The following is a 20,845-nucleotide window of genomic DNA, read 5'->3' on the forward strand; positions in this document are numbered from 1 at the left end:
CAATTTAGTTTATGGAGTATTTTAGGGGAAGGGGAACCAAGATTGTGAATTTTATATGATTACTGTGCCAACCTTTGAAATATGATTAATGCAATTTTAAAAATCTTGTAATGAGAAAGATTCTTCCAAACTGTGAAATACATGATCCCATCATGCAGCAGATCTGGTGATACGGCAGGGGTCAAAACTACGAACAATTAATGGTACAATCTGTGAAATGAGGGGCATCTAGCAATCTGACGTGTGTTTTCACAATCATGATGAGCAAGGACCAAAATTGTGAAATTCATGACGATCTGGTACTAGGACGTTATGCTTATTTAGTGAAAATGCATATCTTTTGCGTTACCTACTAATGTATGTAAAGTGTGAAGATCCCACATGTATTCTCTACCAGAATGTGATACATGCATCTATTCTCCCTGGACACCTGGGTGGGACCTAAATTAATGGGTATGGAGTCGAAAATGCATATTACACAATATAGTGCCAAAGATAAGTCAACTAAAATCCTTTTCTTTCACTAATTTTCACTAATTTCATTATAATTAATTGAAAACAATCACTTTTCTATATATTAAAAAAAAAATCTAGGGATAATTTATAGTAACTTATTTATAGGAACACAAATATCTGCAATTTAAATGGTCTCAGTAATTTTTTACTGAACAGCCATATATACTTAAAATGACTGCAAGAACATCACACTCAAGGTCTTCTTTAACAAAGGATTGTATATGAGGAAATAAAGTGCTAAAATTTTATGTTTAAGCAGTCATATTTTTACAATAGGTCAAAGTTTTAAAATTTACGAATACAATTTCTGTAAAGATGTTTTGTACGGAAGCCGATAGGTGCCAGGGTATAGAATTGACATTTATTTAACTGGCGGCCGCCACTTATTATCTAGCGTCGCCACTTATTATCTGGCGGCCGCCACATAAATTAACGGGTGGCCGAAACTTAATTTATGTGACGGTCGCCAGTTGATTTAAATCATTTATATGACTGTCGCCAGTTATTCAATCCTCTCTCTTTCTTTATCTCTCTCTCAAAATGGAGTGAATCCCTCCCCAATAGTAATATGTATGTGATATTTATGCAATTAAGAGCATTAAATTATTGTTTTTCGATTGTACTGATAAATACGTATAACCACGGGGCTGACCCTCCATGTTTTTGACAACGTTCAATTTCTGTTATTTTCACTTGCAAACTAAGCTATTTTCACACATGAAATAAGATTAATTGGCGGATTGGCCCCCACCCCACTCTTTTGGTAGTAGTAATGAATAGTAAAAATGTAATAATGAATGAACTGATAAATTGAAGGATGAACGGAGCCCCCTCCCTCCAATTTAGACTGTCCCTACGCTTTGAAAAACGATGCTGTGTGTTTGCGTACTATTCTAAATCTTTCCAAAATAATCACTCAGCAATACGAATTAAATTGTTTTTGCATGCAAATGGTAGCCGCCATGTATATATTAAGTGGCGTCCACCAGATAAAATAACTGGCGACCGCCAGTTGATTTATATGGCGGCCGCCAGTTAAATAAATATTAATTCTTTACCCTGGCACCAATCGGCTTCCGTAGTTTTGCAATAAAGGTTCGTTTAGATTTCATATTTGATTTATAGCAGTCAGTTTTTCAGTTCGGAAATGATTTTCAAATAAAATAAAATAAAAGATATTTTTCTCTGAAAAATATACCTACATGTATGAGCATTGAGCAGTCGACACATCCATGGCACTATGCTGTATTCTTCACTTTGAACAGTGTTTTGTGAAGAAATATTGTATGTTTGGTTATCAAAAGGATATCGACTTATAAATGTAAAATTACTTACACCTGCACCAGGGGTTTAGGTTCTGAGGCCGGACCCAAATCATGATATGATGGAATGTATCTCATATCCTCAAGCTTGGTCACCTTTTGAACAATGATGAGACGGCTCAGATTTGGCAATTAGCATACCTTATTCATCTTGTTGAGTGCCCCTACCCCTACAAGCGCCTCCTGGAACTTTTTTGAACTCTCTAAAATTAAAAGCCCCCATTTAAATACAGTATGACTGACCTTTTACTTGTAATACCTACTATATATCTGTGTATTTACAGGGAAGTTTCAACGATTTGAAAAACGGTGTAATGTTCTAAATAACCACCCCGCCCATCCCCCTTTTTTCAAAGTAAATATGCAAACTACGCTCATCACTAAATAGTGAACATACAATTTTCTATGTTCATCACTAAATAGCAAATATACAATTTTCTATGTTCATCACTAAATAGTAAACATACAATTTTCTATGCTCATGATCAGTGGGTAGATAGCTTTCCGCCAAAATGTCATTCCCCATGCAAATATGCAATGAATTGCGACTTCAGTATTTGTCAGAGAAATAACTCTTCCCTGTCCGCCAAAAATTATTCTGCCAAAATTACTAGCATACCTTTGAGACAGGGAATCGCCAAATTTTAGACCCGTGGAAAACCCCATTATACTGTTTGTCAGCCAAGGGTGTACATTCTCCAGAAGTCTATAGTTGGCAAATTAGTGAATTAAGATAATGAACAATAATCCATCTCATTAATCCTGAATTTATCAAAATTGAAAGTGGGGCAAACACAAATCCCTGGACACATCAGGTGGGATCAGGTTCCCGAGAGGAGTAAACATCCCCTGTTGACAGGTCACATTCACCGTGAGCCTTATATCTTAATCAGGTAAATGGAGTAATTTGTAGTCACATACAGTATGTAAAGAATGGCTGATCAATTGGTATGAAATACGTCAGACAACATTCAACTTCATGACGAATTGATTTGAAAATTGGATCATTAGAGCCATATAATTTGCTAAATGCTTTCATTGTGGAGTAAATTTATATTAAGTCGACTTCTAGTAACCTATTATTATAGAATGAATAAAATTATGTAATCAACTACAAATAATTATTACTTGTAAATAAAAGACAGATCTATTATTATAAACAAATTGTTTCAGTGTATATTCGTTCGAGACATAATTACAAGTATTTCATGATAATGTAATTCGGTTCTGTCCCCATTACTTGGCCTACAAATGTAATAACTAATATAAATCTAAACAAGATCTGCATATGATCACAACCATGTGGCCCTTTAAAAAGTGATGCATGCTTTCCCCAATTTTCTTCCATATACATCAATACCTGCAAGAACTCGATTTCTTTTAAACCAAGAGGCTTGCTCCTGTGGGGATTCGGGTTAAAATAGTCCTCAGTATCCCTTGCTTGTCGTAAGAGGCAATTAAATGGGGCGGTCCTTTGGACGAGACAGCAAAAACCAAGGCCCCGTGTCACGATAAAGATCCCTCCCTGCTCAAAGGTGGCAAGTGCCGATCATAGGCCTAAATTTTTCAGCCCTTCACCGGCAATGGTGACTTCTCCATATGAGTGAAAGATTGTCGAGTGGGCTGTTAAACACCATACATACAACCATTATTTTTTATACTTGCATCAAATACATGTATATCCAGAAATTCCACGGCCAGAGTAATACTATTATAACAACAGTACTAACTCTGAAAATCAGAAAGACATCTTTAAAATAACTCTGAAAATCAAAAGGGGTCTTCCATAGCTTTATCTTGTATAAAAGTTGTGGAATTATTCCAGTCCAAGCAAACTCCAGTTATCACATGTCATAGCAAAAGATGACAAACAAGAGTGATTACTATTGGGGTCTGAGCATTACCTTAAAATTCTATGAAAATTTACTCAAGTAAATAGAAATTAGTGCTCAAAAAATTGTAAGTCCCATTATCTGAATACTGAAAGGGTCTTTCTCTGACTAATCCAAGTATTATGTATAGAATATATGAAAATCTCCTCAAGGACACTTAAGTTATTGTGTGCTAGAGGAAGTGCAGACAGACAGATCACAATAGGTGGGGCCCTAACTTTATAACAGAAACAACACAAAGATAAGCATTAGTAAATCAACATTTTATTGTACACCAAGGCCGTATCCTGATGCAAGTCTAATGTTCAACAGTAGTAAATAATCCGGGGCTGACAGTGATTCAATGACCTGTTCAAATTGACTGACCAATAACAATAGTGTCAAACATGTGATTCAAACAAGATGGTACGGCATCGTCAACACCCGCGACATGACATAAAACATTTTCTGTAATAATACAGGCTTACACATTTAACTGTGTATAAAAAACATTCAAAGTTTCATCCCATGCACTTTCATGAAATGGATAAATATATGCATCAATCATTCTACATAAGAAAAAGTATGTAGACTTTCTCATCTGTGTTCTTTAGTTGCTGCGATTCGTAATAAGGTGCAAATAATAGGTATACGTACAAATAACAATTTGTACTACAATAAAAAAACAAAAACCTTGATTGTTCCATTACTATGCCTTCTGTGAGTAATACATGGGTATTCATGATACATCCAAGTGCGCTCAATACAAAGAAGATGTACAGCATGTAAAATCAGTACGTCATCACTCAATACAAAATGGCCGACATTTTTTCTTTCTTATGAAGGTTGAATGCACAAAAATTTGTCTAAGAAATAATGTAATATGCAAATATCTGTGAATTTGTAGTTGTTTTGGGGAATGGGTGGGGTGTATATGAATGTGCAAAACTGGATGGCTAAAATATTTGGTCTTAAAATGGAACATAATAGATTGTCTTTGATATTTTGCAATTAAATGTCCCCTTCATCCAATTAAAAAATTGAAACATTCTGGCTTTCAGAAAAGAATTCAGCTTTAACACAGCTTGACACCAAATCATCGATTCACGGGAAAACTAGGATTACAAAGAATACCGACTGCCACATAATGGGTGAAAGAAAAACAAATTTCACTGATTATGTGAGGCAAGTTAAAAATATAACAGCATAATCACTGATAGAACACATTGAAAAAAAAGGATTAAACTAGAAAATTCCCATCAGTGACTTTCACATGTCCGAGTCACCAAAGGGTATACAAGGCAATGTTTCCATGGATACCACAGTCATATAATACTTAAGATTGTACTAAATAAATATAATCTAAACTACTGAGTCATGTTAAATCTCTCTTGTGACTCTCCAATGCATCCGAGATCCTTAAAATAGCTCGATACATCCCCTTCCCGAAAATTCTGTTCAAGCTCCTCAATGGTGATTGAGTAAAATAGACAAAAACAACACAACTCATATAGGCACTAACACCTTATACAGACAGAAAATGCAGTGAAAAGTTTCATCATAAATATAAACACATTGTGTTCAAATTGGCTCAAATAGAAAATCAGTATACTCAAATGCGGTCTTCACAATACCATAGATCCAGATATATTCACGAGGCTTTCACTCATGAGCAATCTTGCAAGAAAACATTCTTCAAAAATTTTGTTCTTAGCATATTTGCCATCACTAAATGTTTATCATGCAATATCGATTGCTCATAAAAATTTGTCACATGAAAATAACCAGCACATCTCTTGACAAAAAATAAAGTCTTGATTTCACCCAGTTTTGGGATTTATAGTAAAGTATGGAGTCTGCTTCCTCCGGATGATTTTCTTCTACAGTCTTGCACTACGTCTAATACTCTAAGCATGAATGCTCCCGAGTTCAGTCTAGAAGTATATCTATTCCATTGCGGAAATATTTTAAAAAGTTTTGAGAAATACCACTTTGAAAACAGTCCTATTTCCATGGCATTCTGGGATAGATGACAGGGTATGTTCATCTGATACATACTTCATACTGAAACTTCAATACTGTAGACGTATTCCGGGTGAAGTTAATTACGTAGAGTTCCTTTGTAAACAATACATGCATTACCTAATTACGCAACGTCAGTATCTTTAATATAAATTGCTCAACTATGGGAATATCATGCAAGTGTGCAATTTACACAAAAATCTTGTATTCACGTATTTTGTGTAAATAACTCCTACGTGTAAATTTTCACATTTACAGCATATTTCTGTTCTATTTGAACATTATTTTCTTCAGCAGCTTGATCTTGTCAACAGGCTTTTTTTCTATCATCAAGTTTTCAAGCACAATATCACACTGATTTCCAGATCTGTGAGTTTCCACGGAAATCTGACATCAGAAATCTGTGTTACAATTTATAAACATACAATACTAGTCGCCTTCATTAATAAATAACATTATCTGTAAAGTTAAACAAAAAAAGACCTTGGTATCTATCAACACAACATAAAACACCCATTAATGGGTCATAATATCATTCAGAATTTCATTTATGACATAAAGTCACACATGTAGTTAATAGATTAACAACACAGAAATGACAATGATATAAAAAAAAGTAACAAAAATGTAGAGTAAATGTGTAAAATAAACAAAGTCCTGGAGATATCTAAAACAATAAAACAAAAAAATTCTTGACATTTAAATACACATAATCATCATAAAAACTTCTCCTTTTCTAACACAAGCTGCACGGATTCCAGGACATTTGCGGTTGTGTATTTTGGTTTCACAAGTTCGGGATCAAGAACAAAATCTCTATGGTTACGCTGAGATGCACTGTGACTATTGGTGTAGATCCCCGTACACACCAGAACGGAGGTACAACTCGTGGAATAATTCGCCTCTCCAGCTTCCTCAGATATCAGGTCCTCCTCCTCCTCCTCCTCAAATTCAAAATCTGCCACAATCCCACTTCCCGTTGCGGCCATTTTACGCTTCATTCTCTTCTGAACTTTGTGTGAATGTCGTTTTTTCAGGTAACGGTCGTATACATTAGCTCCGGAGATGTCGGTGTTTGGATTGTCTCTGAAAATTAACAAATAATATTTTTTTTATCCACTCTTACTTATCAGAGGTGAATGATAAATTAAACATATTTCACTGAAAATTATCTGACACAACTTCTTTTTTGACAATGAGTTTGAGAGGGAAAACTATTGCATGCGGATTAGTCCCATTTAACAATAATGTAATACCAGCCCTCTTAATGAATTTTGATTCTGCACATTCAATTTTCATTACACAGTAGAGAATTTAAAACTGAAAACTTTGAAATGTTATACGCATGTACTATGTGAACTGTGATGCATGTAATTAATGATTATATTATATGATAAATCAGACAATTAATGATATTCTATCCTGCCCCTGATAAAAATCTTGAAATTGCAGTGACTGAAACCAATACTACATTATGTCTCTTACTAACCTAACATTTTCAATATGCCCCTTCCACGTGGTTTACTGACCACATATGTCTACTGTAATGTCATGAAAATACATATCATATTCTGTCACTGGAGTCAGTGCATATTATGACGTCATAGGTATACGAAAACAGGCGAATTCATTTTTTAATTTACAGTTTGTTGAAAAACTTGTTTTTATCCCGTTGTTGATGATTTAAATGTTGCGGCCACTTTTTCACTGTTAAATACAGTATCTCAAGAATACATACATTGCAGTCATTTATTATGACAGTTGTACATGTACAATAGAAAAGCATCAAGAATGAATGTCAATTAATGTATGTATGTAAAATCATCAACAGGATAAATTCTTTATGTAGACACTTAGAAGGGTAAAATATATGTGGTCCTTGGAAAAAAAACCATATTGGGCTTGGCTTACGCCTCACCCAATATAATGTTTTTTCAAGAACCCTATATATTTCCGCATTACCCTTCTAAGTGTCTACATAACGAATAATATTACATAAGTAACCCATCAGATCGTATAATACAGCCAATTAATGATAGTGAATATGATACTGGTAATGTTTGATATCATATAATATGATGCATGTGATCATCGGTATAGTATACTAATATTAATTAATGATATCGTATATAATACGATAAAGATCATTCATGTTCATATTATATATAATTATAAATAATATAAATAATCAAACTGGATGTCAAATAATTATTCAATTCCCCAGGTTTATGACAACCTAATCAGAAAGTGGAATTGCGAAAATCAAATCTTACCCAACACAGTACAGAGATTTTAGTCTTTTGAATCCGAGTCGTTGTGCATGTTGCCATAAAATATTGTCAGCATGGTGGTATGTAAACATGCTGGGCTTTCCTAGTAATGCAGAGTATTTTAGCTCCCTCCCTGTGTATTGCTGTGAAGAGATTGACAGACAGTGCAATACATAAACTATAAAATATACATAAAAAATACAGGATCAGGTGCTATGAAACTTATACAACAGAAAGATAATCAAAGGCTATTACTTGATAAGCAGTTTCCAGAAACGTCAAAAACATTCCATGTCCAAATCTGGAAGAAAAAAACATCACTATCATAACTTATGTTCGAGTGCTGTGTAGGTAATTTAAGCATAGTGTAAGTTTAGGTAATATGTAGGTGATTTATTTGTTCTCTGACATAGCCTTATAACTAATATTGACTGTAGCTTATAAATGTAAGTGCACATTCTAACACTCTAGTGCAAGAAGATGGCATTCATGTTATAGCTTTACATACAGAGTGTGTAAACTGATTTTCTGTAGCAAACTAGATCATATTACACCAAATTAACCATAAACGGAAAGAAATGAATCAGACCAGGTGCATTTCTGCCTGCAGGATCTGTCACTCTGATATCTCCCATATTTATCAATGTATACTCAATGAATGTAAACATTCTTTATACAGGTACAGTTGATATACCTTGGCATAGATGCCTCCGCCATCCAAAACAGGTCCATGTTACAGGCCAGAATGGGTAGATGGGTGGAGGGGAACTCCTTGGGGGCTTGGGAGGGCATTCCATTGCTGACCAGGACATCCACAAGTAGCTGAAGCTTCGAGTCCCATTGATTTGGTTCCCCAAATAAAATCACAGCTGGAATACATGAAATGTAAAACATTATGTACATTGTACATATAAGCACTCCCAGTCAAATGTTACTAGTCTCCGGATAAAAGACAATTTTCTGGTTCCAGGGTCATAAGACCAAGATAAGCATACTATGTTGTATATCCGTTTGGGGGGAGTAAGACTTATATGTAAAAATTCAGGCCCAGAGTTCTTGAACTCTAACAGGAATCCCTAGTAAATAGTTTATTTGGTCATGCGAAATTTCCCCTCATTTCCACCACAACACACAAATTGTCCAGTAGATTCCCTCCTCCCTTCCCCCATCCCCAAGTTTCCATAACTCCACTGGACAGTTCATTTTTTCAGCAGGGATAATTTTCAAATCATTATGTTATAATTGTTTTTATAGCACAATATACAATAATACTTTTGAAGAGTTATTCCCCTTTCTAGAGATTTGTAAATAATTACCTTCTATCGGTTTAAAGTTGGCAAATTTTATAGGACAGGGCTGAAATTACAACAAAAATGCCATTAGATTATTGCACAATAAAAGTGTTCAGGCTATGTGAAGAATGTTCTGGTCTCAATCAATAAAATGTAAATTGCTGCAGACTCAGTATTATATGCAATCATTGAAATAGTTATGATTTAATACATATTGCACAAGCAAACACTTGATTGATCAATTATGTGTCTCCCTTTCATTCAACTGCACAATAATGTGCATGGAAAAGGGGGGGGGGGGGCTATAAAAAGAATGTCAACACATACAATCAATAGGTATTCAAGTCAATGTCAAATAGGAATTATTAATACATTTGACAAAATAGATAAATTCATCAGATAGTTTTTTGTAAGATTGCATGTCAAAATTAAGCCAAAGAAAGTAATGAGAAGACGTAAATCGGCAGAGAATGAATAGAATCACACAGAAAGAGGAAGTCTAAGAAATATACGAATAAAGTACAATTGTGCACATGACAGTTGACAGAACTCGTTCTGTGTCACCAGTCTGTCTCAGATGGGTTTATACTTATAGTATTGTAGGGCTTACCGCATGTTAAGACTGGAAGTTAAAGAGAAAATATTTACAGACAGCCGGTCTGAGAATAATGAAGCACTGACGGAATACTTCATGGAAGATACAAATTATATGACACATGCTTCAGGCTGCCATGAATTGGTGATGAATTTGCCAGTCAATGGTCAAAGTAAACTGGGACGCCAAATGGATAAATCATAAGCATACCTCAACTTTCCGATGAGAGTGGTCCACCATGTCTAAATTTGGAAATAAATCCTTGAGTTGGTCGACAGTTGTGATATTGGTGAAGCCAAGGTCTCGGGCGATCCCCTCGATGGGCCCCTGGCCACAGATCAGGGTGTGCATGTCGTGAAAGCGAGTAAACATTTTGAGGGGACTGTGGGACATCACCACTTGTTCAGTGCTAATCTAAAAACCACAAGAAATGCCATATAATACACATACCACATCTGCTTTTACATAGTGAAATTTAATGTTTCATTGTGGTAGACATTTTTCTATGATATTATGATATATTTGTCAATACAAAATTAACTTTGAAATGTGATGGCAAGCATCACAAAAGAGTCCCGCTTTCTGGCATTATCTGCCAAGTTCTAGGTCCATAACTCTTTCAAGAAATGGCCAAAAATCCAAAACTCAAACTTTATCTGTAACCCAATGATATACAATAAATAAGTTTATATATAAACATTTTTAATTCAATCATAAAAAGTATAGAAAAGTATATGCATCACCACGCACAGACTGATCACTATAGGGCACCTGCCAATAGACGGGAGCCTGATAATGAATATACCATTACATAATTCAGTCCTGGTGATGCAATGACAGATATTGGTGAGCTGATGATTTTAAAAATTACGATCATGTATTACACTAGCTGCAGAACTGTAGCTCTCTGAAAAAATATTTTGACATAACATTATTTTTTCAGAGAGCTACAGTTCTGCAGCTAGTATTACACCTAACGAGTATTTGGTCATCACACAGACTCATTCATTTACGTGCAACAGTATCCTGTGAAGATGTTAGTCAGCGGTATATACATGTATATACACATTATAGACATGTATAGAAGTAGATGTGTCAATTTTTACATGGCAGCAGCCTACTGTGAATTGGTCATTTGCTTAAACCTGGGACCAAATCAAATTTTAAAGACATACATGTTTTTTAAGGAGGAATAACACATCAGAGAAATATGGTGTGGATGGAAAGTGGAGAATATGTACCATAATATTTTGAAATTAAAAAGTTTCAAATTTACCTTATAATTTAGTTGTTTAAAAATGCAGTTTTAGTAGAAAGTATTATGGAATAAAATGGAAGTCCCTGCTAGACTAAACCATGAATTACAGATCAGCGGTCTACACGCTAACCTACTGGGTTATCCACCTTAAGGCAATCAAAAAGAAATATACATGCATATCTGATATCTACATTTTCAATAAAGTTTCAAAAGAAAGTCAGCCATTATGACAATGTATTATTAACATAAGCAGTGACAGTTCTTTAGCCAAGCACCTATAATGCAGTCTGAAATTGAAAAAATAATCCCTTGTACTTTTGAAAGGAAGTTGTTTTGAATGTTTGAGTGCAAACACACACATATATATATATATATATATATATATATATATATATATATGTCAATCTCTCCAGTGCGTACTGGAAAATGTTGAATATCAGCATCATAATCAGGTCATGCTTTTCCTTAATAAGGACATTTAACACCCAGAAATTTCGTTTTGTTTACACATTTTCATCATGATAAGTGCTACGTTTATTTCTAGTACCATGTTTTTGTTGATGACATCCCTATAATGTTTACTGTTTTGCATATATATTTAAATGTAATTTGTACATGGGCAGAATTTCGATGGGAAAAAAAATCTTTTCATTTCATTCGTGAGCAATAATTCCAGTACTATTAGGATAAGAGAGAGGTATGCACAATCTACCCTGTGGTAGATCTAGATAATTAAGTTTTCCCCCTTATAGTCATTCTTGATTTGTCCTTTTAACACACAAAGTATGTATTCATTTCACATGATATTTCACTTGTTTGCTTCCTGTTCTCTTTCTACCTGGCATTCCTACACTGCAAGTTAATATTCTAATTTACGAATTTACGATGATTTTAAATTATACAGAAATTAATGATCAAGTACTCCCTCTTTTTGTCTGTCTAAATAATTTTACAGGTAATCTAAAATACTGCCAACAGGTCTCCTTTTCCTGCATATTAGGTGCGACTCAAATTCTGAAGAATAAATTGAATCCAGGCCAAGGTTTTGTGTCCCGCTGGCCTTGAGAGTTTATCAGTGTACATGCACTCATGTCCATCGTTGACCATGCAATCTACAAGCTGCCTGTCACAGGTGATTAGTATCTCCCCTTAACTTAGGTGATCCAAGCTGTTTGATTTTAACCCAACCTTTCTATGAATTTATAAGCTTTTAGGTCAATCTAGTTTCTATCCAATGTGCAATTTTGATATTACCATTCTGCTAAATTTAACATTAATGAAACTTGCAGCTTGAATACATTCATAATATTCCACCTCCAGTATTTAAACTCGTGATGTCTCCATATGAGCAAAAAATTCTCAAATGGGATGTAAAAAAAACCATGTACATACACTGTCAAGCAAAACAGAACTTATCATTTTGAAATCTATATGTTAGATCAAGACATACCTGCATTATAAAATAAAAACCAAAATAGCCTACTATACAATCATAATACACAGACATTTTAATGGGAGTCTGTTTCGCACTCCTGACAAGGGAAATTATTTGGTTTAGTGTAACAGCTATTCAAACTTTGCTGACAAAACCATCCAATGTCTAGTAGTTTAACAGATAGATCAGCCTTCAAATGACATGTAAAGCCCCTGAATGGATTTCTGCATAAGCCTTTGTTCATTTTCCTGCATCTGTTTCTATTTTGATCTGCATACTCGTTAATTTTATGAGAAAGTTGGTATGGGAGGGCAATTAAATGCATGTCTCTGAGTCCCTCATTTGTTTAGCATTACCTTGAACCAGAAATGCTTTCTTCGGACAACCAAATGAAATTTTATCTAGTACGTCATATTTTGTTGTTTTTGGATGATAACCAAACTGGCCTACCTTTATCCCTAACAGCTCCGAGAGCTCATCAGCTTACAGAGAATGTGAAGTGATTTTTATTTATGGGAGAACTTAAACTTTGTGTCATTTTATTAATTTCACTTTATTAAAATGACAGAAAATAGTAAACATGACTACACAGAAGACATATTTCAAGCACTATAAAATCTGTAAAATCCTGGAGCTTCAGACTCCCTGCCTCGTACAGTTGTGTCCCCCTCCGCAATTTCTGGATCCGCCCCTGAATATGGTGTTAAACACCATACAATCAACCTATGCTGCTAGGAAAGAATTGGTGCCTTAAAGGTGAAAAAAGAAAAACAACAGATATAGAGAATTTTAAATCCACGGTAGATATAACAGCTGAACTGCACTTGCTTGTAAAAACAAAATTGCGCCAAATTCTTTTGATTGATCTGCAAACCAGAGTTTCAAGGTGGAGACAAGAGAAAGAAAAGGACTGTTGTCTTCAAAATTATCAATATACACTGTATGTATAAATAAATATAATATACACTGTATGTATAAATAAACATAATATACACTGTATGTATAAATAAACATAATATACAATGTATGTATAAATAAACATAATATACACTGTATGTATAAATAAACATAATATACACTGTATGTATAAATAAACATAATATACACTGTATGTATAAATAAACATAATATACACTGTATGTATAAATAAACATAATATACACTGTATGTATAAATAAACATAATATACACTGTATGTATAAATAAACATAATATACAATGTATGTATAAATAAACATAATATACAATGTATGTATAAATAAACATAATAGTAATACGTTTAAGAGGTAGCAGAAGAATAATTACGAAGAACAACAGATAATCTCAAAAATATGCGAAATAAAAACACAGAGATTTCTAAATATTTTCATATCTTGAGTTGACAATAAATTAGAGAACTTAAGAACATTTGGTCTTTTATAAAAATTTAAAAAAAAATGTCCATGTATTTTTCCTTAATTGTGAAAAAGTTGGACACTGTAAAATAAAATGGAATTCATCTCCTATTTCTCCTTTATTACAAAATGTACATAGTCTTTCATTCAGGGGAATACCATACCATCTTCCTGTCTCTAAGGGTAAACGGTGATTTGAAGTGCCAAATTTCATTAATAATTTTCTTAATTTTACAGGCAAAGTAAGTACACATTTTTCTAAACCAAAATAATGTTTAAAAAGTTTATAAACCTGGCCCTTAGAAGAGTCATCAACATCAGAAGACCACTTCTGAATAAATTGATCTTTCAAAATCAGATTAACTGTTGTAGATAACCATTTAACATTTACGCAATAACCTTGCTCATTCCAAATATTTGAAAGTCCACACATGTTTAAAAAATTTTGAACACAGTCAATCCAAGGGTTTTTATACCCAACTTTATCATACTGGGTACAAAAATATCTATAAACAATATTAACAATTTTATTTTCTGAGTATAACAATTTTGCCCAGTATGTAATCATTCTTGAATAAACCTTGATATATATAAGGAAAACGCCCAGATTCTCCATATATCATATAACTAGGAGTTGAGCTTTTCAAATTAAAAACAAAGTGATATACCACTTCAGACAATAATTATTCCAAATTATGAACGATATTCATGGATGATACAGTTGTATAATCATGTTAATGAGGGGGGGGGGGGGGGGGGGGCATATATATCTTTATAGAATATCTAGTGCTCAGTCATTCAAAAACTTACTTTGTTAAACACCACTCTGATTCCACGCACAAGTACTCTGAAGTTGAAGTAAAAAATATGCTAGAGTTCCTCATTGACAATATCTTCGTGGTCTTTGGTGATCAGATCTTCAAACAGTCTGTTGGAATTTCCATGGGCATGAATTGTGCTTCTTTGTTAGCTGACCTATTTCTATATTCATATGAAGCAGAATTTATTCAAAAACTTTTACGCGAGAAGAAAAAATCTCGCTGTGGCCTTAATTCGACATTTAGATATATCGATGACGTTTTGTCTATTAACAATAATAGCTTTCATTCATATGTCGATTTGATATATCCCTGCGAGCTCGAAATAAAGGACACCACAGAGTTGTCCACTTCTGCTTCATACTTAGATATTTTATTGAAAGTAGACATTAACGGCAACTGACAACTCAAAACGGGATGATTTCAGCTTCTCCATCGTCAACTTCCCATATCTATGAAGCAATATTCCATTATCACCTGCATATGGTGTTTATATATCTCAACTGATTCGATATGCAAGAGCTTGTTCTGTGTATAGTCAGTTTTTAAATCGAGGTAAGCTACTGACAAACAAGTTGATGGTACAGGGGTTTCAACAGTCTCGATTGAAGTCAGCATTTCGCAAATTCTATGGTCGTTATAACGATCTAGTTCGTCAATACAACCTCGCATTGGGTCAAATGCTGTCTGACGTGTTTCATACCGATTGTTAAGCCGTTCTTGGCACACTGATTTTGACTGCGGATAACTCCATTTACCTGATCAGGATATAGGGCTCACGGTGGGTGTGACCGGTCAACAGGGAATGCTTACTCCTCCTAGACACCTGATCCCACCTCTGGTGTGTCCAGGGGTCCATGTTTGCCCAACTATCCATTTTGTATTGCTTATAGGAGTTATGAGATTGATCACTGTTCGTTATCTTCACCTTGCATAGAATAAAAAGGAAAAATCTAATCTAGGTCCAGTGTCTGAGATGATGCATGATAATACAACGAGGACGAAATTTCATCAAAATTTGTAAACTCAAACGTGTGTGGAATTGCATGCCTGGATTGGTAATAATTGTTTAAAATGTGTTTTCTGTGTTACATCAACGTATAAAATGAGTTGTCGGTAATTATCGTAGTATCTCAAAATGAAAGTGTATCATTTTTCAGCTATTTCACAGTGCATAAATACCCACGTTCTTAGAGTCACTGAATGGAAGGGAACCCGCGTTCTAGTGTATCATAACTCGCGGTCCTTTGTATAGAATTATAAATTATGAGCTATAAACCTCAAGTTGATTACTTATATTTTAATGCATTATTTATTTATAGATTGGTGGGAGTACATGGATATTAAAATCAGAGCCCATTCTCCTTCAGGAGATGTAGTTGAATAAAGTGAAAAACTCGTCGATTTGAATTTTCTCCGAAACTTCTGATACTAAAACTGTCGTGTGTATCAAATATCCACTTATAACACCAAATATTTGGCTACAAAAAAGCACGATTATTAGTATTCTCTTTATTGCTTTTAAAAGACATATGTCTTATCACATCAGTTTAATATGTATACTTAGAAAAAATGGCGGTGTACACATTCAAACAACGGAGAAGAACTTTTAAAGAAGGTTTTCTCGCAATTTTGAAAAGTGCAAGACATAAATATTTCCCTAAATTTCAACGTTCCTGTACATTATGAACACTTAATAATTGTACAAATTTGAAAACAGATGGTTTTTTCCAATTATACATTTTGATGTATTTATGACGAAATTCCTCGTAATGAGGGCAAATTAATACAAAGTGGTATTCGTCCTCTTAAGTCATTTTTACAACATTCACATAGTCTATTTTCTTTAAGTATATTGTTATGGCGACCTGTTTCAATTTCAAGATTGTGAGAAGATAGTCTGATTCGAGAAATGTGCCTTTTATACATATTAGTTATAGGTTTATAAAGGTAACACTGTAAAGAAAAGTGATCAATAACGTGTTTGTAAATAATGTCGATTATTTTATTTTCGTTTCAAAATCAATCTCTAGCTTATTCCGCTTAGTAGCATGTATTGATGATGGCCGGTATGATGAAGAACACACATGTTACATCGTAAATTAATAAAGTATAACTTATAGTTAGCACAGCCAATCCCTTAATGAATTGTCTAACCTAATTTGTCCTACACTTCCTTTTCCGGCATCATCGACAATCATCAGCAGTCAAAATTGCCAAAAAAATGTTCAACTTAAACTTTGAACAAACACATCAGCCAACCTCTGTTTTATGATAGAAATGTTCAACTAAACTTTGAACAAACACATCAGCCAACCTCTGTTTTATGATAAAAATGTTCAACTAAACTTTGAACAAACACATCAGCCAACCTCTGTTTTATGATAGAAATGTTCAGCTAAACTTTGAACAAACACATCAGTCAACCTCTGTTTTATGATAGAAATGTTCAGCTAAACTTTGAACAAACACATCAGCCAACCTCTGTTTTATGATAGAAATGTTCAGCTAAACTTTGAACAAACACATCAGACAACCTCTGTTTTATGATAGAAATGTTCAGCTAAACTTTGAACAAACACATCAGCCAACCTCTGTTTTATGATAGAAATGTTCAGCTAAACTTTGAACAAACACATCAGTCAACCTCTGTTTTATGATAGAAATGTTCAACTAAACTTTGAACAAACACATCAGCCAACCTCTGTTTTATGATAAAAATGTTCAACTAAACTTTGAACAAACACATCAGCCAACCTCTGTTTTATGATAGAAATGTTCAGCTAAACTTTGAACAAACACATCAGTCAAACTCTGTTTTATGATAGGGAAAAAAATGCACTTTAGAAGTTGCATTCTCCTGATCACAAAATATATCCTAACCCTATATCGTACAATTTTTGTTTAATGCAATAAGCCCAATTTTAGCTACAATTTTTCATTCTATCACAGTTATAATATAACTCATCGTAACAATTTCTAATTATACAATTTTCAATACACAACACTTTTAACCAACATTTGAGCCAATCTGACTAAAGTACAGACCTATATTATTACATATGTAATAATATAGGTCTGTACTTTAGTCAGATTGCATTTGAGCATTCTGAAGAATCGAATGATTTTCATAGGAAACTTCCCAGTTTCAAAATACACCGAAACAGAATTTATGTTTTTTTCGCACACCTAAAACAGATTTTATAAACTCTAGATAACTGTATCTTTTCTACATCTCTGGTATTATGGCTTCCCCATACTTCACAACCATAATTCAGAATACTTGCTAGATGTGTCAAAAAGTTTCAGTGTTTCTGTGTTAAGGCACATATACTTAACTTTTGATTTTAATGACAACATATACGTGTCTACCTTGACAGGCTAATTGTTTTTGTGCACAATTGTAGTTACCGTTAAACGGACTGATTCACGATTTCCCCCAAAATTTTGTTTTTCACTTTTAATGATCAAAAACTACGTCTAATGTGTTGAAAAGATTTCATATAAAAATTAAGGTTATACATTATCACAGAAGCTCATTTTAGAGAATTTATATTAATTTGTTTTGTAAACAAAGATTGCAGTATGTTATTGTTTAGGAAATTTTCAAAGGAAATGGAAATTGATCTAGGTTTATTATATATTTAACATTTCAAGCACTATTTGGGTAAAATGTGTCCCCTAAAAGTTAAAATGTGTGACTATATAAAATTAAGATGTTTTATATTACAAAATTAATATTTCACTGGTTTGTTTGTATACATTAAAAGACTCGAGTCTTTATTTACATAACACAGATTTAAAGCTAAAATATTGTTTTTATTCCTGCATTCAGAAGGTCAAAATTTTGGCTGTCAATATAAAATGAGTTATATTTTTAATGTTTACCATCAAAAATGAAAAATATTTTTATCAAAAATTGTGAACCAGTCCTTTTAAAGTTAAATAAAACACCAGGGTATACAAATTTATCAACAACTTCAATTGGCTGACCATTCATATTCTATTTTTCTGTATTTTTAATTTTACCCCCGTTCCTAAAAATATTTTTTTTTATCAACATTAACAGTTAGATCCCAGTCAGTTGTATATTCATTTAATCCATCTAACATATTTTGAAGTTCATGTACGTTTCGGGTAAAAATGACCACATCACCTGCATACATCGAAATATACAAGTTTAGTTCTCGCAAATGTAATGGCACAATATCGTGTTTTAAAAATTCTACTTCAAAATCATTCACATATAACGAAAAAAGGATGTGAGATATCATTTCTCCTTGCAATAGTCCAACGTTACTTCTAAAAACAATTCTGACATCATACCTGCAGATTTAACACTAGATATCATGCTTTGATCCATAACCCGAAAAATGCGTAGTAATTTACCTCTAATACCATACGTGCTGAGCTTTTTTCCAGAATGTAGTTCGATCAACAGTGTCAAATGCTTTCTTGAAGTCTATGAAACAACAATTTAATAATTTTTTTTAGAACGCGTCATATTAATAATTGAGGATAGATAAAAATAGCTTCTGTTGTACCTATTTGAGGTTGAAACCCAAATTGAGCATCAGTTATTATATCATCGTTGTAAGACCACTGTACAAATCTTTGGTTTAAAATCGAAGTAAATAACATACAAACACAACTCACTAAACGAGTACCTCTGTAATTATTAGGATCTGACGTATCAAACTTTTTATGCATTGGAACAATTATGGATTCTGACCATGCATAAGGAAAATGCCTATTCATCGCCAAGATGATCGTTCAGATTTATTTATGTGAACATCGCATACTACTCTGATGTAGATTTAGAGTGGAGACTGCCCAGTACGAGCCCTGCTACACTGTAGATTTATAGTGGAGACTGCCCAGTACGAGCCCTGCTACACTGTAGATTTAGAGTGGAGACTGCCCAGTACGAGCCCTGCTACACTGTAGATTTAGAGTGGAGACTGACCAGTACGAGCCCTGCTACACTGTAGATTTAGAGTGGAGACTGCCCAGTACGAGCCCTGCTACACTGTAGATTTAGAGTGGAGACTGCCCAGTACGAGCCCTGCTACACTGTAGATTTAGAGTGGAGACTGCCCAGTACGAGCCCTGCTACACTGTAGATTTAGAGTGGAGACTGACCAGTACGAGCCCTGCTACACTGTAGATTTAGAGTGGAGACTGCCCAGTACGAGCCCTGCTACACTAGGTTTGTTGCGGCGAGGCCACCCTCGGATCCCCTGGAAATGGGGATGGGTCTTCTTGAAGATCCGGGGATGGTTAGGTCCTCCAACAAAAGGTGGTGAATAATCTCATGTAGTGAGGAAATAAAGAATGAATGCCCACAGATCCCCACAGTATAGTCGGGGGAAGGGCATCGCATACACTCTCTGTTAGTGAATATCATGTACTCATCCCAAAACGGCATTTACATCTTTGACACGGTTCTTAGTGTCCGAATACCCGGCGTGATCAATGTTCACTGTGAACGTACAACGGTGGACGCTGATTGTTAACGATTAGGAGTTTACTCAGGTGTCTAAATATCAACTTCATGTTGTCAAAACGAATACTATTCACAATGTTTCGAGAATCGCATGCATCATCTCTTTGTGTATCAAATGTGTTAACAACAAAATCTATTTTTAATTCTGACAATATTGTCACGTTAAGAAAATGAAGTAAATTCTTAAAAGCTATCCATCATACTCTGTCCCCTCTATAATGACTTTGTTTATATTGCTGCGGTTTGTACATATGTATATATTATGAGCACATCGTATTGTATATTTGTATGAATACTTATTCTCTCAATACATTTGTCTTATTGGTAAGGAGAATAAAGAATTGTATTGTATTTAAGGCTTTAAATCACTCTATAATTTACAAATTGGCATCTCTTGAATTGTTTATAAAAGAAAATTGCATATCAGAGATTGTGTCAGGACTTGCATTTCTTCATTTCCTGCAACAACAACAAAAAAAAAACAACAACAAAAACAACAAAAAAAGAACAGAAAAACACAAATAAAAACATACATCTGAATTAATT

At 34.0% G+C, this 20,845-nt stretch overlaps 2 protein-coding genes across 2 annotated transcripts in view; one reads left to right on the top strand and one right to left on the bottom strand.

Annotated features, from left to right (window-relative positions):
* LOC125653998 (serine/threonine-protein phosphatase 6 regulatory ankyrin repeat subunit B-like) overlaps positions 1 to 20,845 on the top strand; it is a 1,068,599-nt gene that overhangs the window by 228,064 nt on the left and 819,690 nt on the right. The gene's annotated exons all lie outside the window — the stretch shown is intronic.
* LOC130047535 (haloacid dehalogenase-like hydrolase domain-containing 5) lies at positions 3,978 to 13,060 on the bottom strand. The gene is made up of 7 exons (XM_056142837.1): positions 13,032 to 13,060; positions 10,099 to 10,302; positions 9,318 to 9,357; positions 8,696 to 8,870; positions 8,257 to 8,302; positions 8,005 to 8,144; positions 3,978 to 6,817 (listed from the first exon to the last, which is right to left on the bottom strand). Exons 2-7 carry the CDS (start codon positions 10,279 to 10,281, stop codon positions 6,448 to 6,450), a joined length of 954 nt encoding a protein of 317 aa, XP_055998812.1. The 5' UTR covers positions 10,282 to 10,302; positions 13,032 to 13,060; the 3' UTR covers positions 3,978 to 6,447.

The sequence above is a fragment of the Ostrea edulis genome, chromosome 7, assembly GCF_947568905.1.
Source record: "Ostrea edulis chromosome 7, xbOstEdul1.1, whole genome shotgun sequence".
NCBI lineage: Eukaryota > Metazoa > Mollusca > Bivalvia > Ostreida > Ostreidae > Ostrea > Ostrea edulis.

Coding starts and splice junctions, on each gene's coding strand:
- LOC130047535 (XM_056142837.1), bottom strand. CDS start 10,281: ATGTCCCACAGTCCCCTCAAAATGTTTACTCGCTTTCACGACATGCAC. Junction 8,871..9,317: donor CAACTTTAAACCGATAGAAG/GTAATTATTTAC, acceptor CATGTATTCCAG/CTGTGATTTTATTTGGGGAA. Junction 8,145..8,256: donor TTCTGGAAACTGCTTATCAA/GTAATAGCCTTT, acceptor ATCTCTTCACAG/CAATACACAGGGAGGGAGCT.